Here is a 25,597-nt window from a genome sequence, read left to right as displayed (position 1 = left end):
GCGCACTGAACGACAGAAGCGCAAAAACCCCAATTAAAGACTATAACTTTTTGATTCCGGTGATCTGCCCTTGGCAACCGGGAAACTGTGTAAAGTCTTCAAAGACTTTCGTTAAGTTTTCTTGTAAGCGACGAACCCTATGAGCCAGCTCTCTACTGCCTTTTGACGCACTTCCGGTCACCAAAATTCACAAGAACGATAAAAATGCTATAATCTTTCATTTCGTCCAGTTTGAGCACTAAGGTCTTTAAATTTAACTGACATTATGACTTAATAATAATCGCATCGCCTGGCTTAAACCAAATCTTCGCTCGAAAAGTAGTCTTTATGACCCAGAAAAATCTGAGAAAAATACTTCTATGGAACTAGTTTAGCAATAAACGAAATTAACTATGTTATCATAATCACATTTTCACTAGAAAAAGTTCATTATCAACACCGCAAAGCGTGGAAAATATCGGAATAAACTAAAAGAAATCAATGATAAATCTTGAGTTTAAGTTTTAAGATACACTTTTAGGCCATTTTTGAAAACATTCACATGAAATTAAACCTTACACTAAGACAATGATCCTAAATATGCCCCAAAGGTTAAAGAATAAAGTAAATGATGGTTTCGTAGATATTTCTATTTTTGTCAATTTTGCTTTCGGAATATTGATACTTTTGAAGTAGAATACTTCTCTCAGTAAGTTCGGCTACATAGGGATGTGAAATGAAAATCTAAAACCGGAAAAAGTGAAAAATATGTCCAATTTCAAATGGTAATAAATCGGTTAGTATTCGATGGATTTCCTTCGTTCTTGCAGCAATAGATTGGAAAATCTTCTAAGATTCTTCCCGAATGCAGATAATTGTAATTTTATTATTCAAACTATTGTACTATTAAAAATAGTCAAGCCTTATCAAAACGAAAAATTCGGCCTCTGATTGGTCGTTATATGATGCTTCCCAAGCACGGTCGACAGAATCATAGACCTTGCCATTTGAAATGTGCAATTTGGCCTATATAAGAGCCTGTTTCACCCGAAGCCGCTCATAATAATTCTACACTGTGACAACAGCAGTCCTCCCTTAGCAGCAGCAGTAGCAGTGCAGTGGATACAGCAGCAGTATCAGGCACACTAGTAAATGCATCCAATGAAAAGAACGCTCTGGAAACCTAGCGAAATTTGGAGCAGAACGTTCTGGATACCTGGCGAAATTTGGAGCAGATATCCAGCTTTTTACGTACCATAATGGCAGTCGCTATAATGCGTGTTCGTAATATGCAAACCTCTCTGCTTACGTCAGATTTGCGATTTCTGAAAAATTGGCAACACAAATGTTGCCAGATATTTTTTTCTTTTGATAAATTGTATGAAGACTTCAAACTGACGTAAGCAGAGTTGTCAAAAGGGTGGGTAATTTATTACGAACTTTGCATTATCATTATCAGCATAAAAATTAATTTTTCGCATAATCAAAATTCAAAAATTGTCAAGTCCAAATCATAACAAGCAACTTACTATGTTATTGAAAATGGTCAATCCTTATTGAAGTGCAAAATTCGATTGATCTGATTGGTCGTTAGTATGATTGCTTCCCAAGCACAGTCGACAGAAACACAGACCTTGCAATTTGAATGTGCTGTTTGTCTGTATAAGAGTAAGGATGGGAAATATCGACTGAAATGGCTATCGATAGTTATCAAGATAGATAGATTTCCTACCACTATCGATAACTATCAATAGCTTTTTATCCCTATATAAGAGCCTGTTTCAGTCGAAGCCGCTCATAACAGTTCTAGACAGCGACAACAGCAGTCCTCCCTTAGCAACAGCAGTAGCAGTGTAGTGGAAACCAGGCGGATAGCGACCACAGCTGTGGCATAGCAATGGATTGCGCACTAGTTGCAGCGAATCTTAACATCGCTAGCAGCTGGGCCAGCTGTTGCAGGGACAGCGGATACCAATAGCAGCGTTTAGCGGCCAAAACATTGGCATGGCTGCGGATAGCGTAGCAGTTGCAGCGGGTATCAGCATCGATAGCAGCTGATTCAGTGAGGCACTTTAGTGAAATGCAGTATCTGCGCGATAGCGGGCGTAAATGCATTCAATGAAAAGTTGACTCATTTCGACAACACATGAGCCGTCTAGTTTTGAGTGTTAAATCAGTTTTTCACTGTTTATTTTATCACAAGGAATACTTTATTCACACTGTCAGTAATAACGCCAAGATGTGATCAGTATCTTATTCGATATTGAACAACAAATGAAAAAATGACTGATTCGCAAGCAGCCGGGTTATCTTTCTTGTAAAAGTATTCTACTTTATTCTTGCGGTCGTGGCTTTGCACACAACTCTCCTGTTATTTTCCTTTGAAAGCATAGTAAGTGGCACGACACTACAAGCAAATGTACGAATTAAAAAATGATTGATCTTTGAACCATTTCAGATGCCAAAATCCGTCCAATTGGTAAATCGAAATTGTTCATCGTCTGCTGGAATGACAGACAGGTGTAATTCGATGTACCTATTTTTTTCGATTTTTTTTATTTTCGAACTGAAATCTGTACTATGATTAAGAAGACTATTAAAAGTTATTTTAGTTATTTCCTCTACAAATTTGAAATAAAAATCAATACCTATAAGAAAACTGCTGCGAAGTGCACGAATTTGTTTTTAGCAGTGTGACAAGAATCATCGTCATGACAACAAGACTACAACCATTTCCACAGCACCCAGGTTAGTAACCTTTCCGAAAAAGCCGCATGAACTTGTTCAATGGCAAACAAATGTCTTAGGTCGCGTACCCAAATGAGCATCCCAGCATTTTTTTTTTCTCTTATTCACGATATTGTTGTTGGCCTCCATTTAACCCAAACTGGAAACAACAATACCGCGGAGCCGCGCTAACCAAAGCACTGTACAACAACGAAAACGCCAACAATCCGCATCCACACGAAATCATGTTGACCCAGAAATGGAGCAAGACCGGTCGCACGTCGGAAACGCGACCGAGTCGGAATTTCTCTACGGCGGCTGTTTTATGCGCTGCCTCTGCCGATGATGGCGGAGAAAATCCATACATTTTATGCTTTAGCTGAAAGCGAAATGCGAAGAAAGCGCACAAAAAAGATTCGCTGAAAAACACGAGAGCTCGAGCGCGACGCGGGCGGAAAATTCGAGCCCTCTTTTCTCACTGGAAGCCCTACCGGTGGAAGAAGCAACGGAAAAGAGACAATCGAAACCAAAATACACTCGAGCGGCTCTCCCGCTCTTGGCTGCGGAATAGACACAGCATGCGCGCTCGATCGCCGATCGCCGACGATGATCAGGCGTGTTTGCAGGTGCCAGTCGCTTATATTGTCTATCTGGCTGTCTGAGCACACACCCGAGACCAGAGACCCAGCGGGAATGAAAGAGACAGTAATACTTTCGCTCTCGCGATCCACTATCTCGCACCTTTTCTCACCATACCACATACCTTAGCCGAAGTGGGCATGTATGGGTAAGCCCACCGAGAGTGCCCCCAGCGTGTCGCACTTTCGGCTCACAGCATCAGTCCTTTGCTTACGGAAGTGTGTTAGCAGGTCTCGCGAATAACGGTAGATTTTTTTTATCGGCTTCATTTTGGATGTTTGGTCGGTGTTGTTGCTGCTGCTGTTGTTGTGCCGGTTAGACGGCTAAGCTCGTTCCTGTTGTGACTTCTACGTACTGTTTTCGCTTCAACGGTTGGAGTTCGCTGAGCTGCCAGGCGTCTCCATCGAACAGATTGATGGCTACTTCGACGCGCCAGTAGGAAACTTTCCGTTGCTGGTGGTGTAGGTACCTACTCTGGAGATGTATTGTTCGGTTTTGGATTGGATTTTAAATTAATGTTAAAAAAAAGAGTTTTAGATTTCAAATAAAAATGATAATCATGTACAGAACTTTAATCTCTCATTACAATTAATATAAAAATTTACTCAAACGTTTTTTCATTTATTTATTTTATGTAGGCAAGCAAAGGACACAAAATATTGTAACAATTTTTCCACAATTTCAATCAATTAGATTCATTGTGTTAAAATAGTAAAGGGTAGTACCCAAGACACGACAGCATGGTTTACGTAGGACTACATAAAGTACACTGATCCACAAAATCGAAAAAAGACCCCCTGAAGGATTATAGCTTTTAAACCATTCCTTGAATTGGTAAATGCAGAAGTGCGTCAAAAGACCGCAAAATAATTGCTCGCCGGGTTCGTCGCTTCTGCATTTGCTAACGGGAACTTATTCTAACTAGTCTCTAAAAAAGCTATCTTTGCTAGGGGCACCAAAATTCGAAAGGCTCTAGGGTAAAAACTGCGTTGATGTGTGTTATTATCCGTTTGTGGTGTTTCTGATAAAACCGTTTTAGTTGTTCTCGTGTACAAAAACGCTAATGGCTGCTTCCAGGCGATGGACACTCACTATAAAAAATGCTGGCTTCGTTTTTAAACTACACTGTATATTGAAACGTTTCAGGAAAGAAGGTTATAGTTCGTCTTCACCCTAGCATTTCGAACTCAGAACAGAGTTTTGTTATCTGCCAAACGCGGCCGAAGGATACAATACGCAACAGTGGAATATACTATTGCGTGGTTCAGAGTATTACAGGCTTCCTCTCTGTCGTCTTTCCAGGCTATAACACGAATCACGTGCTATTTTGTTACATGACTCTCGGTTCGGTTTCACCATTTGCCAACACAAAATGAGATTCATGTTTCGTATATTCATATTACATACGGAATATAATCTTTTCACGTGTTGCAGAACTGGGAAAATAACTTAACATGGAAAGAAGGTGGAGCCAAATATAACATGGATCTAAACTCCGCGAAGCGGGATAATATTATGGTTAAAATCTCTTTGAAACAAAAAAAAGACTTATGGCACTTTTATGCAATACTAAATGAAATTTGCAGTTGCAGTAATCAGCCTTTTTCATGGTTACTACACTTATTTTTGTAAGACGAAACTTTGACCGAATGCGCAGAAGCATGATGTTATCAATGTCGCGATAATACTGTAGACAAAAGGCGGTATATACGAAACTAATGTGTGTACTGCTGAAAAATTTATTTAAATATTGGGACTAGACTTTCCAAGAAAGACGGTTGATTCAACTTTACAGCAGAGTTCGAATTTCATTCTCATGTTTGCCACCAGTCAACCGCAGCACGAACAGAATTTTGTTGTCTCTCAGCCGCACAGCTGCAATATACAACACGCAACAGTGTAATGAACTGTTGCGTGGCTGAAAGTGTTGCACTCTTCCTATCTGCTTGCATCCGAAACAAAAAAAGAATGTGATTGTTTTTCTTCCAACGTGTTATTTGCTGCATGACCGAGCCTTCTATCGGTCCAGTTCCACTGTTCGTTAACACGAGAAGAAATTTACGTTTTTTAAATTTGAATTAGATACGAAATAAAATATCCTTATGTCTTGCGAAACTGGGAAAATGACAAAACTTGTGAAAGGTTGAGCACCCTACAACTAAGATTTTGGTATTTAGCGTTATATGATGATATTTTATCTGGCCAAAACACATACCTTCGGCATGGTGTTTTTAGAAAATGGAAAAAAAATTCTACAAACATTCGTTCTGGTACCTATCAATTTTAATTGATAGCCAACACACTGGGCTTAAACCATGATTTAGGCAAAAAGAACGAAGTTTGCCATGCCAGAAGCAAGAAGATTGCGGGTTAATGTCCCTTCTGGTTGTGGTTCCTATATCTTACCAAGTCATCTTTACACACGCCCAAATGCAGAAAATCAAAATTTGGTTATTCGAACTAGTACTAGTAAATGCAAGAAATTCTACCAGAAATAACGAGAGAATTTGAATCACCGGCGAATAGCAATCCGAAATGACAATGAATTGAATAAACTCACCGGTGTTGTTACTATTGTGAAAAACAGTGACATCTGTTGGTTCCCTAAAAATTATGTAATTAAAGTAGTTTTGAGAATTTAATACAACTCGCCAAAACGTTGCTGATAAAAATATCCAGCTTTCCACGAGCGGTAATGGCGGACAGTGCACGCAGCCCGTTTTGACGTTTTCTGCTGCACTTCTGCTGTCTGGTTCGACACGGGAATTTTATGGTACTTTATCCATGCAGCAACACGATACAATGTGTAATTTTTGTAAAATAATACGTAATACCTCTTTTAGTTTCAAGAAACTGATAGAATGAGTCAACGTAAAAAAGGGTGTAGCCTTTCAAACCATCACAAACTTACGAGCTTTTGGAAATCCTGCATCCTGCATAATGCGGCTTCGGCTGGAGGAAAACAACTGGTGCCGGTAGAGGTACAAGACTTCGGGCCAGAGAGCTGATCCTTAGACATCCAGTCCAATTCTAAGCTAACGAGGGAATATTATAATGCTATCGATGGACAATCAATATTACTGAAAATTCTTCAGGTCATAATACAGGTACTTTAGAGTACCGTAATTTGTAAAGAAAAGAGTTAAATTTAATTTACGTTATTGTTTCTTGGTGGTCATATAAAAAACTTAGCTGTTTTAACGTAGAATTAAGACTTACGGCAACTTATATAGGGCTACAATTTAAAAAACGGAAAAAAGTGTCTACTTTCGAATGCTTGGATATTTGGAATTTTTTTTGCCCTCCTACCCCACAACAAATACGCTCAGATAAAAATGAGAGTAAGTATATGTAAGCACTTTCTCTCCTCTTTATATGACAGTATTTTGTTGTTGTGTTAATGCATGCGCAGTTCTGTTCAAAATGATTCCGTAACAAGGAGCATTCTGCAAGCGCGTTGTACAGTTCGCTATGAACTGCACTACAATTTTGGCAAAAAGTTCATGGTAAACTATTTTGAGACCGAAAATCTTCCGGTTTCTAATCCGAAAGAAGGAAGACTGGCCAAAGTAGTGGAGAGGAAAAGACTTTTTCCTTCTTATCTAGATTATGGTTCACGCCTAGTGGTCTGACTATCGAAATTTCAATTCCATTTCTTTTAAAACATCATACCAATGAAAGGTATGTGTTTTGGCCAGATACAGATAAAATCCCATCACTTTATGTCAATAAAAATAACGTTTCTGAACAACCTAGAATCCATTTGTACCTCAAATACGCAACCCAACGAATCTACCTCAATGTCGTCCAATCGAAGATTTCCTTGGGATTAGTTACTTCGGTGCAAAAATAACTGGAGATCAACCAACGGCAGACAGTTGGTTGGTAGAATGAAGAGACGGATTCGAAAAGCCGTCGTAAAGGCCGTACGACGCTCTTGCTCCGCCATCATGAGTAAGCTTCGTCAGAAAACCAGTGACAGACCTTTCTCAAATGTTCAATATTGTATCTTCACGAGAAATAGATCAGTTTTTCTTTGAGTTCATCCACCTTTATTTGACAGCAGTTGAAATAATTTTGAATTTTTTGCCTTCACCTGTTATAATCATCCCGTGTCATTGGTAAATGGCAATCCAACATCAACGCTTCTCTTTAATGTTACCAGGTCATTATTTAATTATTGAATAGAAGAGTTGAAAGAGAACTATCACTGAAATTTATCGCGTAACACCGTTAAATTGAATAACATTTTGACATTAGACAGGCTGTCGTAGCCTTGTGGCAATTTCATGTAAACAACCTCTTCATCTTTTTTCAGTTCGCTTATAACTGTCTGTTTCAATTACCTTGTATGTTAACGGGTAAAAAATTGTTATATAAATATAAATAGCTCAATCATTTCGCTCAACATTGATCATTAGATGTCGCTTTAGGTGGATGAACAATTGATTTATAATTAAAAAACTAAAGTTTTTTACGCTGCTTTCGGAATTTACGCGATTTTTTACACAAATTTCCCAGAAAAGTCGTTTTCTACACGGCATGTTTTCAATGGTTTTTTTTTTATTTTCAAATCGACACTCTAAGTGTCCTATGAGTTTTCTTAATCCAATTACTGAATGTTCACTGACATCGCCTAACCTTCTTATATTATTCTTGATTTTCAGCTCAATTTGCATGTGGAAATAACACTGCTATTGTTTATTTTTCGAAAATATTTTGCAAAATTTATTGAAAACCTTTAGCAAAGAAAGTTTTTTACGCAGATTTCTGAATTTGCGCCTTTTTTACGTGGATTTTGGAATTTACGCGGAGAATTACGCTGAATTTTTTAAGTAGTTATTCACTCGCTACGTATCTCCCACCTAAAAAGGATTGCAGTGTATTTATTTTGGTGTTTTCAAATGTATTTAAAATTTTATAGGCACTGAACTGTATACTTGTATTTTCATTTGTATTCTGCTAATTTCTGGTAGTCTAACAAAAAGACTAGGAAATATTTTAGTTGTTTATAGTACAATGGTTCGGATTATGTTCTACATAGCTTCCACTGTATTTCTGCATCGACTTTAACGAACCTTCGAAAATTACTCCCATGGTAAGATGATGAATAGTCAATCCGTTTCCGAGGTAAATACTAAATTCTACGTAAATCAGCTGCAAAATTTCTACTTTTATAGCATAAAAGTGAACAACCAACTATCGAATAGTTAGACAATTCTTCGCTCAAAAAACCCAAAAAAATATTATTCCCCGCTTCTGCAGCCGTTTAAATCTTTTGATTTTTTCATCCGCCTTCCTCGCAATCAAGCATCATGCAATAAGCTGAGCCAACCATCCTGCTTGAGTCGAACACGGCGACGCAATGGTAAAGAAGGAGAGATAATTACTTGTCGGCACAAAAAATAACTCCTGCTCCAAGTACCTAATCCCCCTTACGAACCCCTTCCACGGCAAGTGATTTAAGAATTTCCTTTTGTTTCACCCAGCCGTTCCGTCGGGTTCGATTATCTCATGCTTTCCCCTTCATTCCAGCTCGATATTCCCAGCGGCACAGAGTGGAGTCCCCCTATGTATGAACACGGGATTGAGTTGAAAGCGAATTTTTCCCTGTTTTGTTTTGCTTCTCCAATCTCCGCGCAAACGACTTCATGCAACGAATCGTAGCGTCGGTAATTTTTGTAGCGTTCGTTAGGGTCCGCTGCCAACTTTGGATCCGTTCGACTTGTTTCCGCCATTAATGCGAACGACTACGTGAGTATTGTACCAGTTAAGCTTAGAATGGTTGGCCCCAAATACTTCCCATTACCCTTCTGCGGCTGTCGCAAAAGAAGAGCGAGAAAGAGACCAGCAAAGTGGGTCAATGGTTTTTATATGACTCTACTCTCGACTGCTGGGAAAAGCCATCGCCGCTTGCCTGCTCGCACGAGCGAAAATATGTAGGTATGTTTGTGGTGAAAAGCGTAATGAGCACACAGTAAGGAGCAGCGAGGTGGAGTGCCTATATCTAATCGGCCTTTTCCCCGCGGGTACCGTGGGTCGTTTCGCTTGCTGTGCGATTCCGACAGCCCGATGATAGACAAGAGTGTGTCTGATTTGCGCGTAATGTTTTCGCTCGCGCTAGCACTGCAATAGATGGAGCATTTTGAAGAGTTATTTTTTTTACGCGGGATAGGGGGAAACCACCAGCGGAGGCTCGTCAGTAAATATACCCCTGTGTGTGTACTCCACTCCCGGATGCCTGTTAGAATGAAAGCGCAATCATGAATATGATGATTACATTTCGCCGGCAGATTTTTCCTTCATTTCCGCCCCGCGAGTTTAGTCTGTACGCGCCCGCTGCGGTAGAGAATTCACTTTCATGTCTGCGGGTATGACGATAATTGATTGGTGTTATGATTTCGTTTCCGGGACCACTTTTCTGGAGGAAAGGAAAAGTTGTTCTCATAAAAGTTATTGACGAGCAGGATTTATATAGACTTTAAATTACTTGTATTATAGCAATCATAAGTCACATTTTTAAATCACAAAAATAGCTATAAAAATTAAAACTGTGAGTTGCAATTAAAGTCTTAAAAGTTATCAGTTTTTCACTTCAAATGAAATTGGGGAAACTGGTTATCATGAAATGTGGAGAAATGATATATTAATGAAAAAACTTATCAGTTTTGATTACAAAATTGGTATTGATAAAAAAAAGTTTTGAAAACGCTTATTATATAATTTATTATATAAAATTGCTTTGTAATTTTACTTGACGTACTGTTAGAGACTCTCCGCGCAATTGTGTGGAATTTATCAATCAATCTAGGACGTTTTTGAACAACTCTGAATATCTACAAGATTTCACGTTTCATCACATCTTGCGTGTTACTTGCAATAACAAACTAGAAAATCATTCAACTACATTGATAGAACTAAAAATGAATTTTTGCCAATATTTCCATTTATAACTTCTGAACTAGTCGCTCAATGATGACTTTTGTTCGATTTATAATCAACCGGTTTTGAAAAAAAACACACACAGGTTACTCATTCCGATGAACTGAATCGAATCGTCTATGTGACTCCGTTGTTTTCACTTTTCACAATCTTAGGTTAAAATCCCACGCTTATACATATTTTCGAAGCGCCATCGTCTCCCAAGCCCATTACTTTTGATTTGAATAAAAACTAATTAATGGACTTCTTTTCCCCAAATTCAAAGTAGATACGCTTTGCAACACTCTAACCACAGCTCGAGAAAGACGATAGGTCCAACTAACGAGCCGAAATCCGACCATTCCAACTTCAACCAGTAAGCAAGCATCCGCTCTTTTTTTCGGTAGGACAGGAATAACGACGGAAAAGCAATAAATATTGACGGTTTGTGCGGTAATTGCCGGGCTGTCTTTACAAAACGGGAATTATTTTCCGTAATCGCTCCCTGTTATTAACGTTACACCGCAGCTAGCCGTAATACCACGAAAGCCCATTTATAAACCAAACAAATGGATCATCACATCAGCGTGGTCGTCACTTAACGGGGCTATCCGTGTCATACAGTTGACCTGGCCGAAACTGCTAAATGAACGACAGGTATGCTTGCTTCTAGCGCTTGCACGGTCGTTCTAACTGAATCGATATATTCATATATTTATTTAGGTTTTAGGTCGTTCGCCGGTTTGTCTGGCCCCATTCTTTCGTTCGTTAGACCCATCCCCGTGGCTACTTGCCCGTATGCTTACTACCGGCCAGACGATTGTTTACGCTAGTCATTAGAATTCCCTAAATATTTTGTGTGCCATTTCAGATTCCTCTCTCTTTCTCCGAAAATATTTCATCGCCTGTCTCCGTGGTCATCATCTCGTGGAATCGGTGTCACTTGATCGGTGCGATAACGGCTTTTGCGTGTCGTTGAGATTCAGGAATGCTGCGTTGGAAGAAGTAATCATCTTGCGTTGCGTCATAAGTTTTTGCCCGAAAATATTTCCTAACAAGATGTCTTATTGTGTTTTTCTCATGATTGAGGTTGGGGCTGAACGAAAATTTCTTACTTCCAACCATTACGTTTTTTTAATTGATTGCCAGAGAATGCGCTTATCATCACCTTCGATATCTTTTTTACGCCGTGTATTTGAAGAAATACCTCACTCACAGTAAAAACGGAACGGGCTATAAAAATGGTTTCAATTCAATTACCATCCAATTTATAAATACTTCTCTTGAAGTCATAAATTTTTTGAAATTTTCAATCTCAGTGCTTTTTTATAAAAAGCCAACAGGAGAACAATGCAACCATTATTTTTGGTTTGGTTTTGGTTTGGCTGGTATTGCTAAGAATGATTGTTGAAAAGGTTGAGAAGGTGCATTTTATAGTTGCATTTTGCTTCGCCGTTGCAGAAGAATTCGACTAGATAACTCGAAAATTGTCGGTTTTGAGTTAGGTATGGCATCATGTTTATCGCGTCGAGCTCTATGATATATCCAAAACTCGTTGAAATACGATTACAAAAAAAGTGTTATTCGTCAATTATGAAACTAGATATCTCAACGTAAAACAAGTGTGTTTTGTGCTAAAACTGAATAACTCAGTTTTTTGTTGATTCTTTTGTTGCTTTAACAGACGTGAAATGGTACGGATGCGTTTCAGGAAATCTGAGCCATTTAAAATGGCATTTGAATCGTCATCACCAAAATAGGTCAAATTTTCAAACTCGTTTTTCTCGAAACGTCAATTTTCGAGTTATCTAGTTTAAGCATTGAGAGGACGAATTATGGCTGAAATATTCGATTTTGCGAATAAATCGTCTTCCGAAGAATCCCGACGGTTTCCCATTAGAATTATTCGAATAAATGCATAAATTTTATCGAACGTTTTTCATTTGAGTGAAGCTTTTCAAAATGAATTTTAAAAAAAATTCGAAAATTTTTTAAACAAGAAATTCAAAATAAATACTTATTTTCGAATTGATAATAAATGATTTAAGAATTAAAACAAAGTTTTTCTTATCCCTGGAAAGATAGTCTGCGTCAATTTGGCTCCTCGTTGTTAGCTTTCTGTCAGTGCGTCGTTTTTTCTTTATCATTCAGAAATATTAAAACTCAAATTTTGGGTTTTATTTTTTATTAGTTAACACCGTAATGAACCTACCTACCTTTTAACATTCAGCAGCTTTGCCACAAACAACACCTGTTGGATCTTGCGGCGACGTTCCAAAGTAGGGTAAGGAATGGCTTAAGGGGGGGTAGGGTTTTGAAGGCAGAAAAAAACAGGTTTTTACAGATTTTTTCTGGGCGTACGGTGAAAGTAAATTTATTTCTGATTATTCTAAATTAAAGAGTAGTAATTGAACTATATTCTGTAAAATATTGGTTAAAAAATATTGAAAATTGACCGAATGGTAGCAATTCTTCGCAGGCGCCTCAGAAAAAATACTTTTTGCGGTGCACGTCATACCTCAGCACTGGATCATCTGATATGAAATAACCAAAGTTTTTCCTTTAATTTTTATGTCCCTCTAGGTATCTCTGCCGAGTTTTTCAATTTTTTTAACTTGAAAGTGAAAATACCGATTTTTGGTCTAAATTCATGACTATTGTTGTTAATAATAAAAAAATAAAATCAAAAACGAAAAAATCTCAACAGGGTTACCTCATAAATTATGTAAGGAAATACTGTAAAAAATTTGAGAACGGTCGGTTGAATGGATTTTGAGATACAGAGTGCACCGACTCAAAAAACATCGATTTGAGAAAAACGCGTTTAAAGTTTTTCGTAGCGAAAAGACCCCGATAAAACTTAGTAAGCTATTTATTTTTTATTTTACTCACATAGAATCATCAATGCCGGGACCATAGAGTATAGAACTTCATAATAATATGCGATAAAAAAAAATCACTTTTTTTGAACCCTCAAAACCCTACCTCCCCCCCCCCCCCCCCTTAAGCAGTAGCGCCTATTTTAATCAGTCGCAGAAAACAGGCCTCAAACTCCTGCTTTTTGATCAATATCGACAATTTCAATGATGGAAACGAAAACTTTGATTGTCTAGCTGTCTTACGAATATAAAACATGCCGTTAATCACAAAGAAATCTGTGAACAAACAGCATTTGAAACCAATCGACCAATGTTGCAGCCATTCAGGAGCCACTTCGGGTGCTGCAAAAAAAACGCCTGCAAAACAGATGTAAACTGCTTAAAATAGGTTCGGGGTGATTGGATTGGATCCCTCGATTGGTAACTTTAATTGATTATTGTTAAAGTTTGCTAACTTAGTTTTACTAAACAAGTTCTAACAGAGAAAACGATAAAGAACAGTTTGATATACTACTGTTTGAATTTCACCCAACACATTTCGAGTATTTCGTCTGAATACACAGGCGGTTCCTAAAGCTGCTTAGAATATGTTCCCTACCCTATCTAGATTGAGCAAACAGCAGAACAAATGAATCTTCGCTGCACACGTTCTATGCGCAGATTCCAATGGAGCTGATGGGGCATCCAAACAAAGTTTGCGTTTTCGAGGACAGGACTTTCGAAGTAGCTATCGCGCAGTGACGAAGTTAGTGTAGGACCGAGAGTACCAAGGTATACCAAGATCCTTCACGTATTCAACTCTGTTCAGTGTTGGCCATCTATTTGGTAGCTGAATATTAAAGCCGATTCTATGCGATGAAAAGTAATTAGGGGCCATCCACATACCTCGTGGACAGATTTTTAACGATTTTGCCCCCCCCCCCTCCGTGGACAACTGCCCATATAAATTCTACAAAAATTTTATGAACCGTGGACATTAGCCAAACCTATCACCCCCCCGTCCCCAAGCCTGTCCACGTGGCCCCTTACGTCGCATTAAACAATGCTGATTGTCAAACAATTTAATTTACACCAATACAGGAATGAATTTAACACATCCTTTAGACGTCATCAATCCTCACAGGCTACAGCTAACGCCAAAGGCAGCAGCAGCGTCATTGAAAAATAAAATAAACAACTGTGATCTCAAATTACTGCCTTGAGGTACACCCGATTTATTGATGGAATGAGGCGATAATTATGATCCCAATTTTACTCGCATAACCTTATCAAACAAATAAGAGCATAGCCATTTTAATAACGGTTGCGAAGCACCCAGATCTTGCCCAGCAGTATTCGGTGATCAATACGGTCGAAAGCAGCCTTCAGACCAGTGTATATCATGTCCACCTATCCTTTATATTCCAGTTCATTAACCCATTCCCAGCGGGTGATGCTATATGCCGTATATACTTGCAGTTTTGAACAACGAAACTGTTCAATGCGATTAGAGAAAAGATCGATCTACAATATGCAATACAATTGTGTCAATTGAGCATGTAGTTGCTGAGTAATACGAGTTTCAAAGTAATTTTTCGAGGTAAAAGCTGATTGCTCTCCGCCGGGAATGGATTAATGCAACTTAAAGTGAAGTCCGTAACCATCGAGCGGCCAGTCATGAAACCATGTTGATCAGGGGAAATGTAGTCTAGTAGTATAGCTTCACTTACTACTAATTCAAATAGTTTCGAGTCAGCAAATAAACTAGTGATGCCACGGTAATTGCTGAAAAGTATTTCTCATTTTTTTGTTACACTTCGCTCGTATTGTGCATTTCCACACGAAATAAGTAATTGTTAAACATGAGTATATTTAATTTGAATGAAACTTTGAGAATACCTGACTTTTCTACAGGTTTTTGGACCATTTTAACTCATGGGTTATTTTTCAAGAGACGTATCAGTTTCAGTACGAAAATCTTTAAAAAATTGTATCGCAAAAACTAACCTCCAACCTTTACTGAAATGTTGTCTAAAATTCTAGACATGTGCAAAATATACACTAAAAAATTAATTACTGATTTTGTCAATAAAACAACTGACGCTGGTGCCAGTAACGTAGAACCGAATGCGTGTGAATAAAAGCAGAATCATCAATCAGTTCAATAAAACCAGTGCATCGATCAATTAATATTTTTATTCATCTAGTGCAGCGGTTTTCAACCTGGGGTACGCGTAAGCCTTCAACTTGACTCAAAACATGACTGTAGCAATCAAACAAACTATAGTTCAATTTGAAACCTTTACTAGACTACCACAACCTGATCATCTAATACTCTCTTCCACTCTGCGAGAACAATCCGAGCCAGGGGGTACAATTAATTTGGAAAATATCGCCAAGAAGTACGCGGACAAAAAAAATTGAGAACCGCTGCTCTAGTCAGTACCCAACCTATCGGTATTGATTGCTGGTTGCACTGCTTTAATGATACCAGCCTACTGAACAGTGAACACTATAGACATTATATATAGACCTGCGGACTGAATCACAGCGAGCCAAAATAACTGTGAAGCAAGCGATCCAAAATGAACATAATGATTAATTTGTATCAAACAAATAACAAAAATATGAAAAACCTGCGATGCCAGTTTTTCTGCCATTCACTCTGCAGGTCCATATATAGTGTCTATTCTGAACACCAGTGAATACTTTATAAGTGTACGTGGCTTTCCTTACCTTACCAAGCAGTGAAAAGCCGTGGTGTGGCCTTTGCTGTATGTAAGAGTCGGCTCCATTCCACTTGGTCCATGGTTGCGGTTCGCCTTACGCAGACTGCGGCCTCTTTATAATTTTAGCGACCTCTGTAGGACTACCGGTCTGATGTCCTGTAGATGGTCAACTTCGTGCGGCAGCGAATCCTACTCGATCGGAACGTCCTCCAGAGACCAAAGTATGCGCGATTTCCTGCCATAATGTACCGATGAATTTCTCTGCTGGTATCGTTGTCGGCAGTTACCAGCGAACTCGTCGACCACCTCGACTTCATCACTACCAACTTGAACTCGTGGTGCGAGGCAGTGTTGCCACATTTTCATCTGTACTGGAAGCTGCAAAAATCTTTTTCATCTGTACGATTTCGGGAAAAATCTTTACCACTGGCCCAAAGTTTTTATTTTCTATGTTTGTACAGCTTCAACGTGAATTGTTTAGAGAAAACTTCGGATAATTTGTGCCAACATTTTGGAACATTTTTGGTTAAATCGAGATTTACAAAAAGATGTAACAGCTGCTGTTTTTAACCGAGTGGTGCCATTCTTGGCAGCCGAGATTTTGAAGTAAATTCTAACTGCGTGGATTACAAGATAGCATTCATTGTATCGTTGCAGAGTCGGTCAAAAAGTTTTGTCAAATCTTTTCTAACCATCTGAAAAATTTGTACTTATCTGTACTTTTTCTCGAAATCTGTAATCTGTACGGTACACAATCTGTACCAAAAAAAAAACGAGAAAATCTGTACATTTCCAGATAAATCTGTACAGTTGGCAACAGTGATGGGAGGTTAGCACTGTCTTCTCGTAAACCCCATCCTTTCATGTAGTTCGTCTTCGGGGCATTCATGACCAGTTCAATCCTTTCGGCTTTGGTCTTTAGTCCGATGTACGTATCCACCATCTTCAAAAAGTTCTGAGCCACAATGTCGATATCGTCGGCGAAACCAAACAGTTGAAACGACTTTTGGTATATCGTGCCACTCGTGTTAATCCCCGCTGCTCTTATGACACCTTCCAGGGCAATATTAAATAGTAGGCACGAGAGACCATCACTTTGTCGTAAACCTCTTCGAGTTTCGAAGGAGCTCGAGAATGCCCCCGGTACTCGAACTACACACATCACTCCATCCATCGTTGCTCAATTTGCCATAGCTGGTCTCAATCGTGTGTGTCGTATTTCAATTTGTAATTGATGAACTGCCGCTATTCGCATGATAGTCCTATTTTAAAGTCCTATGTTTTTTTGTTTCTTTCGAAAATGCGTCCATTTAGGCATGCTCTTCACGAGTAGCCATTAAAATCGAGGTTGTGGTAATCAAACCTTACTTTTTAATGGCTATTCTTGCAAAGCATGCCAAACTGGACCCATTATCGCAAAAAATGAGAAAATACTCAAATTTTACATGGGACTATTTTGCGTATAGCGACAATGAACAGATAATGTGTGGGCACGTTGTTTTCGCGGCATTTCTGCATAACCTGGGCACCCGGGCACCCATGAATCCCCATGAATCCTGATAGTACCCAACGAACTGCTTCGCAAATGGTGATAGTCGATGGCAGAGTATTCGGGAGAGTACCTTGTAAGTGGCGTACAGCGGAGTGATTACCTGGTAATTGTAGAACTCCAGCTTGTCGCCCTTTTTGTAGATGGGACACACAAACCTTTCCATCTACTCTTCCGGTACCGTCATCCGGGGTGAGATTGTGCCAAAAAATGATGCTTTTTTGATCTCAAGCTTCTAACGCACACATTTAAGCAAAGAATTCGATCCAAAATACACCAATGCATTCTAGAATGATTTGTTATCAACCACAACAAATATGGTTGAGTTACAATAAACTATAATTTTGCTAAAAATACATAAACTTTGGCTCAATCTCACCCCTTCTATGGGGTGAGATTGTGCCAAAAACAAAAAGTTGAATTTAATACCTGTTAAATGAACAGCAGTGTGTCTACGAATAATCCACATGACTAACATGATAAAACAGTAGGTATAGGGACGACCATAAACAACGTGAACTATTAAGGGGCTTTAAGGGGTTGATCAGAAACTATGTATCATATGAATTATATTAAAATGTATGGCTGGATCAAATTGAAGCATAGAGTAATTAGTTATGAGAACGTGGCTTATAGACAGTCTCTATACACATAGTGGCGTCTCCAGGTAGCCTAAAAAGGGGAAACGTTAGGACATAAAGTTTGAGAAGACTTTTTGTTTCAATTATTATGTGTCATTGACAACTGTATATTCCATTCCTTCTCCTCTTTAAAAGTCATCAGTTTATATAGAATTGGTGTACAAAATTTTGTTACATTCCATTCGTAATATAAATAATTGAAAATTTCTATCTAACAATTGAGAACAGTAAGCTTCTCAAGCTTCTAGTCATTATTTCAAAGAATACCATAGCTTGACAACATACCTTATGCTGTGGGGACAAAAAACATACCCTATGTAAACAATGCAAGTGTTTTGATGTATACTGATATAATTTTGTCGTGAATGTGAATTCCGCCCAAAAAGGGCCTCACCCCAAAAGGGCTCGAAAAGTGAACAGTTTGGAAAAACATTATTTTCTGAGCCGGCACAGGTTCAATGCATAATATTTCCTCAACACATTGGAGACGACATCCTAACGTACCAACTGAGCAGTAAGTTTTTGTGATTTCTTGATCGGGTTGGTTTTCCTGGGACATTTTTGAATAACGTTATTTGCGCATGTTTTTCACCCTGTGCATGGAAACATTCTTTAAGCGAAACAGTTCACTGATATTATCTATATTCCATTTTAAGTTGTGAATAAATATGTCATGTTTCATGAAGTATTGAATTTGAGGAATTAGGTTTTGTAAATCTCAAGTCATTTAACATACAAACATTTCCCGTTTTGGCTCAATCTCACCCCCGTGGCTTAATCTCACCCCGGCAGACGGTACTCGTTTTTTCTGCCCAATCTTGACAATGACCCAACTGGGAAGTTTGTCCACTCCAGCAGCCTTATTGTTTTTCGACCAGCCAATCTCCTCCTCCACCTCCAGGAGATCAGGAGCTGGAATCATGTTGTTTTCTGCCTGTGCATCAAGATAAGTTGCCGTCCTCGCGCTCTACTGCATCGCCGTTCAAATGCTCATCGAAGGGCTGCTTCCACCTTTCGATCACCTCACACTCGTCCGTAATGTTACCGTCCAGGCTCCTGCACATATCGACACACGTAGCATTTACGGGAGTTGTTCAGCTTCTCGTAGAGCTTCCGAGTGCCGTTAGCTTGGTAGAGCTACACGATCTTGGTCCTCTTACTTGCGCTTCTTCCTTCGGAGGACTGAGTTATGGCTGTTCCGTGCCTGTCGGTATTGTTTCTACGTTCGCTCTCGTACAATGTTGCAGTGTTCTCGCCCGTGCTGCGTTCTTTTCCGCGACTAACTGTTTGCATTCGCCGTCAAACCATATCATTTCTATAATTCGGATCCCGGGAACCCAGTACAAATTGACAGAGTTCATACGACACAGCCTCCGCAGTGAGAGAACGCACTCCCACACTATTTTTGACGTACACTTGTGAGCACAAAGAGCCTTTAGTGCCGCTTGACTATCAGAGAAAATGCAAATATTCGCATGTTTGTAGTTTCTCTTTAGACAAACGTTGACACATTCGATTATAGCGTAAATATCCGCTTGTAATACAGTAGGCCAGTTGCCCATTGCCACTGATATCTGTACACCAGGACCGAAGATTCCCGCTCCAGTTTTCGAACCGATTTTTGAGCCGTCCGTGAAGAATATCGTCGACCCCTGACGAACCATATTAACTCCGCACTCCCAGTCGGAGCGCGATGTTTCACGCACCTTGTAAGGAATGTCGTAGTTGTCCAAAGGTTTCATCCAGTCTCCGCACATACTCAACAAAGGCCCGACTTCGAAGTTGCGTGGATTTAGCACGTCGTTGATTATCCTGTCGCATCTTGGAAAGCAGAGCGATTTGCAGTTCCTTGTCCCAGGTTCTCAATCATAGTCCGTATTTCGTTGCCTAGGTCCAGGCCGATTGTTCCTATTCGTACTATCTCTCACGTTGTTGTAACATATTATTTTCTAGGGTTGCTCGTTGGACCGTCCTCAACCCCCTGCCTCGTGAGGAAACCATCGTGTTAGCTCTGTTTAGAGTTCCATGCTGACACCAGGACGTTGATCAGCCACCCCTAACATGGAGGTCAGACGCTGTTTTGAGCCGCTGGGACGCTCGGCTTGAAGAATCATCTAAAGTACCGCCGAGACGTGGCAACCTTACACATTTAAAATACGCTAGAGCATCAAATGTGTCATGTGTTAAGACTACAAACTCAATATGTAAAAAACACCATTTTTAATTCTAACCATGTTGAATAAGAATTGCTCAGAGACTTGTGAAACTTATCACAAGATGAAGCTAATACTATTTTTGAGCTTCTGGCAGGACATATTTTTCTAAATTTTTAAAATTGATGGATGGATTTTTTCAAGTAGAATAATCGGTTTCCATCCTTTCGATCGTTTTCAAGATTTTCTAAAAAAATGCAATGAAATGCCATTTCCCGAATGAGATCAACAGAACTTTGATCTCAACTTAATTTTTATTGGCAAGAATAGTTTGTGAATAGTTTGTTGTTATATATCAAAATCTAAATTATTTTCATGTTTTCAGCGTTGTTCTTGATTATGTTATCAACATTTGGCATCTCTGGTATGACTTCTTTTTGCTAGCATCTTTGTACAATCTTCGTGTGACTATTTTATCAGGAAAAAAAAGGAAAACGAACCGTGCTGTTCGATCAATTTTGTTTTTTTGAGCTCGACGTTGCAGAGGATTCGCTCTCGTATGCTAACGAACTTTTCCTTCTTCCGCATCTTCATATTTTTCATTGAGTATCGTTGTCATAACTTTCCTGCATTTTATAGTGAATCATATTTTCAGTTAAAAAACTCCGCTTTTCTCTTTTTTCCAATCACGCCACTGAAATATAACTATATTTTGCACGGTTCTACATAGTTAGAAGTAAGTGCCTCTTTTACTACATATACATATATGAGATAGAGTTGAACCAAAATGGTGTGTACTCGAAAACTCCCGCGTACAATTTTTTTATTATTGAAATAGAGCAAAGCGGGTACCAAGGATATTGCTAGAAATCCCCTTTTTCAATGAATGGTTCATTGGTTCTAAAATTAAGGAGAACGACTCCTTGCCCAATAGCTGGAAACATTTCCATACAATAATCAAATTCATCTCTTCCTTACCAAGTTGGAACTGATATTATAGGACCACCGCATTCAAAACCTTTAAGAAAAAACTGCATAGAAGATAGGTTTGAGAATGATGAGTTACCTCATATTTTTAATTTTTGACTTTTTTCAAGTATTTATAACAGTAGAACAAGCTTTTTAATTTAGAACTGGTGAATCAGAATTAGGTAGGTTTCTCCATTTTTGATTTTTAACAAAATTTTTATTATTTGCTATAAGATTTTATACCAAAGGCAAAATCAATCTAAATTTTAAATATCTTAACTGATAACTGTGAAATGCACAAAAAATATTGTTTTCAGTGAGCTTATAGCAGCTTATATATCGCGTGCAACAAAACAATAAATATATCTGTTTTGAAGAGTGTGACTTTCGAAAAACTAGTCATATTCAACATCAGACAGTTTCTCGAGCTGCAAGACATTCGAACCCCTGCGGTGTAAATGGTCAAAAAAAATTTTTATACTACCGAACAAAGTTGAGTTCCCTTTTCACCTATTCTGGCAAGCTTGGCTGGAGAGGCCGCATACTCAATAAGATGCATTTATTATCAGCTTCTATTATCAGCCAATGACTAAAAAATCTAATTTATTTCTTTAAAAAAACACTGCGACACCTGTCATCTAACCCAAATCTGTTTCGATATTAGAAACAGCTACATCCTGTATTCCGCAGTCGGGAAATTTGCATTCGTTTTAGTTGGAACGCCTCACACATTGGTGACCGGTTTGTGAATGAAAACGGGAACAATGACGTAAATCCCCTGATAAAGTAACTAGCGAAACCACTTAATCACCGATGCATGAAACATTAGTTATTCAGTTGCACACAGACACACACGTGTTCATCTAACCTAATTTAGTTAAGCTCTTCTCGCAGCATGTTGAATGGCTTTAGTACTAATTTATGTATTTTTCTTATTCACTGTCGTCTTCCAGGATCGACCATGCATTGCCAGATAGCTCCCCTGACATCGGACTTCTTCTTTAGTGCTTCTTAGTGTTGCAGTGGCTAACTGGAATCATAGCGACGTGTCTCGGGGTTTCGACTTTTTTCCCTCCCAGACACACCGATGGTGAACTGCACCATGAGCGCTCAGAACGATTCCGAGGTGGAAAGCCTACTGATGAGTCCATGCTGGAACCAATCAACGAGTGTTCAAGACCAATATATACTAGATGGCCACAAGCTACTGCTGGATGCTGATTTGGAGTCCCTACCGAGCGATTCCGAGACGCAGAAAAGTTCGATGGACGTGCTGGAGAACCTGCTGCTTAATTCGACGTCGATAAACAGCAGTAATTCGAGCAACGATGGGGATGTTAAACCTTTACCCTCTTTTACGTCCTTCAATACAGGACATTTATCAATTAACGGAATATCCGGGTATCATTATACGGCGATTGCGCAGCGGTTGCCGGAAGAGAACAACAATTACCCGCAGAATTCGTTCCAGAACGGCACGAGCAACGGCAGCAATGGGGATAACAACATCGTTTCCTCGTCGACTTGCCTGCCAGACTCGGTGCTCAACCCGGACGGCAATGGAGGTGACAGTTGCCTACAGGACGTGAAACTTTTTTCCGATAGCTCGATCGACGGAAAAATCTACTCTGCTAGTGCTGACAGTTGCGTGATAGGTGGGCCCGATTCTGTCTCCGGAGCAAGAATCTTTGTAGACTCCAAGGAATTGTCCGAGTATGATATGAGTTCGATCGAAGATATTGCGGCAATAATTGGATCGGCTATAGCGGACACAACAGTTCCAAACAACAAGGTCGAAAAAGAAGACGGAAACGATACGAGAGATTCCTGGATGGATTTGGATGCGTGGATTGAAGGGACTTGCACGACTCCGGAAAGCAAACTTATCGTATCACAGCAGGACTCACTCAGTGAGCTGATCCTACCTCATTCTCCGGTGCATACTGCCGGTTCAACGCTACAGAGTCTACTAACGCACGGGTATATGCCACTGCTGCAGAATCGACTACAGAATGGGCCCCCGATCAAAATTGAGACCCCCACCTCGACGTCCTACTGCGGCGAACTGATATCGACTTCAACTAGTCCTCCAGGCTCGGTGGTTTCCACAACCGACAATTTAATACTGAACGGAAGGTACCTGCAGAATCATCAAAACTTTGCCCTCAGTATGGGCATCAAACCGGATGGACTGTGCAGTCCGGAACTCATGGGTAACTACCCGCATACCACTAGCACAACTCCAACGACACCAAAAAACAAACGACGGCCTCACAAGCAGTCTAAAACCAACGGTCATGGGCATCCTCATGTGCAGCAGGCTCAATCCCAGCAATCACAATGTTCCGTACAGCAATCCGCGGCCCAGCAATCCCACCAGCAGCAGTTGTCCGCTGCAGCGGCGGCGGTAGCAGCACAGACCCAAGCAGCGCTCAGCTTTCAGGCGGCTAGTGAACTCAGTGGACTCCTCGGTAAGGATAAACCTGTGCACCGGTGTAACATCTGCAACCGGGGGTTCCTCAACAAAAGCAACATCAAGGTCCACCTGCGAACACACACCGGCGAAAAGCCGTTCCGCTGTGAAGTCTGCGCCAAAGCATTCCGCCAAAAGGCCCATCTCATCAAGCATCAGCAGATACACAAACGAATCGGGAGAGATTGACCATTAGCAGCAGTAGTGGTATCGACGACCTCCTCCTCGTCCGGATCCGGCCCAGGACGGAAGCGGTCGTCCGCCAGCTACTGCGCCCAGAGCAACAACTCCCTCAATGGACATCTCACCAACCATCAGCATTCCTCCCAACATCATCACCACCAACAGCAGCAGCAGCAACAACAACAACAACAACAGCAACACAATCTTCACCAGTCACACCATCACCAGCAACTGTCCGCGTTGGTTGGTTCCGGTGCTGCGGTCACCAATGGAGCTGCTGCTGTTGGCCTATCGGAGGATGATTCCATTAGCAAAAAGTTCCGCTTCGCATCGTTTACGTGACAAACTGAGCGAAGATGGACCGAAAGCTACCACTGGCTACTCGCCACAGTGGTTGAAAAGTACCTCACATCTAGCGTTCGCACTGTGTACTCCTTACTCATCCTGTCGTCTATCCAGGTGTAAACTTGGAGTAACTCTACAGTTATGCATCTTTTTTTGGTTGAATTTAATGGTATTTTCGGATAAAATAAACTAAAATTCCCCTTAAATTACAAATAACACTTGCTAAGTTCTGATTCAGAAATAACTTTTTTTTCTTTTTTGGTGAGAATATTTTTGAAAATTTATTACTTCTGCTTGAATTAATCCCAAAACTATGTTTTGGTCAATTATCTCACCACAGAACAACAAGCCAACCCAAGTAATCATCGATTGTCGCTATAGTTACTAGATATGTAATGCTTGGGCGCATATAATTACAAGAGTGTATTTGAAGCGTCAAACATAAAGCCAATAAAAATACCGCTCCGACAATTTACAACTCACGCCGTTGTTGTATTCTCCTGACTATTCATAAGTCTACAGACAGCCCTGATTTCCCAAACTAAACTAAATGTAAATATCAGTAATTTATTCGCGAAAAAAACTCCCGACAACCAACCCAAAAAGGAGTACGCAGTGGGAACGACATCGAATCAAAAAGAAAATACAGTGCTTAGTTTATAGGTAATTTATTGAAAAACGAAATAACAATACTTCTAATCACCGGATCCGTTCCGTCCCAAAATTAGCGAATTCTGTGTAACTCCACGCGTGTGTCTCTGTGCGTATGTATATGTATCCTACTTTCCGTCGGGGGAAGTAACTTCCACATATAAAAATTAAAAAAAAAAACAGAAGAAAACAACAGAGCAAATTGGGAAATCTTCGACGGTGAAGAAAAAAAGTAAGAAGAAAAAGGAAGAATCATAACCTTGTGCGCCATAAAAAATTCTCACGTAGGAAGCAAAATGAATCGTGTATGTACAGAAAAAACAAGAATTAAAAGCAAAATCAACTCACTAATTACAATCAAATGGAAACAAGTAAAACACAAGTGCAATTTTTAACATTAATGTCGTTTAATTCGTAGGATCGATTTGCTGTAGGCTCTTAGGTGTACGTATCTCTACTTTTCCGCACAATATGAGACAAGAGTGTTGGTATAGTTTATTAGAACTAAATGAGTATTTTGTAAATAGTGAAATTTTTAGTTCCGTAAGCATTAAAATTCTATACATTCTTTATGTGTCTACGTATTTTTTTTTGTTCTTAATTATCTGAAAAATTACTCACTTAGCATATTTTGTAAGTAAAAAAAAGTAATTATCATCTTGGCTCATCTTGCTGCCGAACTCAACAGTTTTCGTACCGATCTGATCGTCCCTGTTTCCCTATATGTGTAGTGTTTATATCTTCACAACTCGCGCGTGTAACATTCGAACGGAAACCAAC

The 25,597-nt window shown here is 39.6% G+C and overlaps 1 protein-coding gene across 1 annotated transcript in view; it reads left to right on the top strand.

The window, feature by feature from the left end:
• The window catches only part of LOC129730670 (ichor), a 54,773-nt gene extending 30,942 nt beyond the window's left edge, over positions 1-23,831 (top strand). Inside the window, exon 2 of the mRNA XM_055690191.1 lies at positions 22,119-23,831. Coding sequence (XP_055546166.1) covers positions 22,253-23,827 — 1,575 coding nt within the window. The 5' untranslated portion in view covers positions 22,119-22,252 and the 3' untranslated portion in view covers positions 23,828-23,831. The remainder of the gene's footprint in view (positions 1-22,118) is intronic.
• Positions 23,832-25,597: the final 1,766 nt, after the last annotated feature.

Source organism: Wyeomyia smithii, chromosome 3, assembly GCF_029784165.1.
Source record: "Wyeomyia smithii strain HCP4-BCI-WySm-NY-G18 chromosome 3, ASM2978416v1, whole genome shotgun sequence".
Classification (NCBI taxonomy): Eukaryota; Metazoa; Arthropoda; class Insecta; order Diptera; family Culicidae; genus Wyeomyia; species Wyeomyia smithii.
This window is presented reverse-complemented; position numbering and strand designations above follow the sequence as displayed.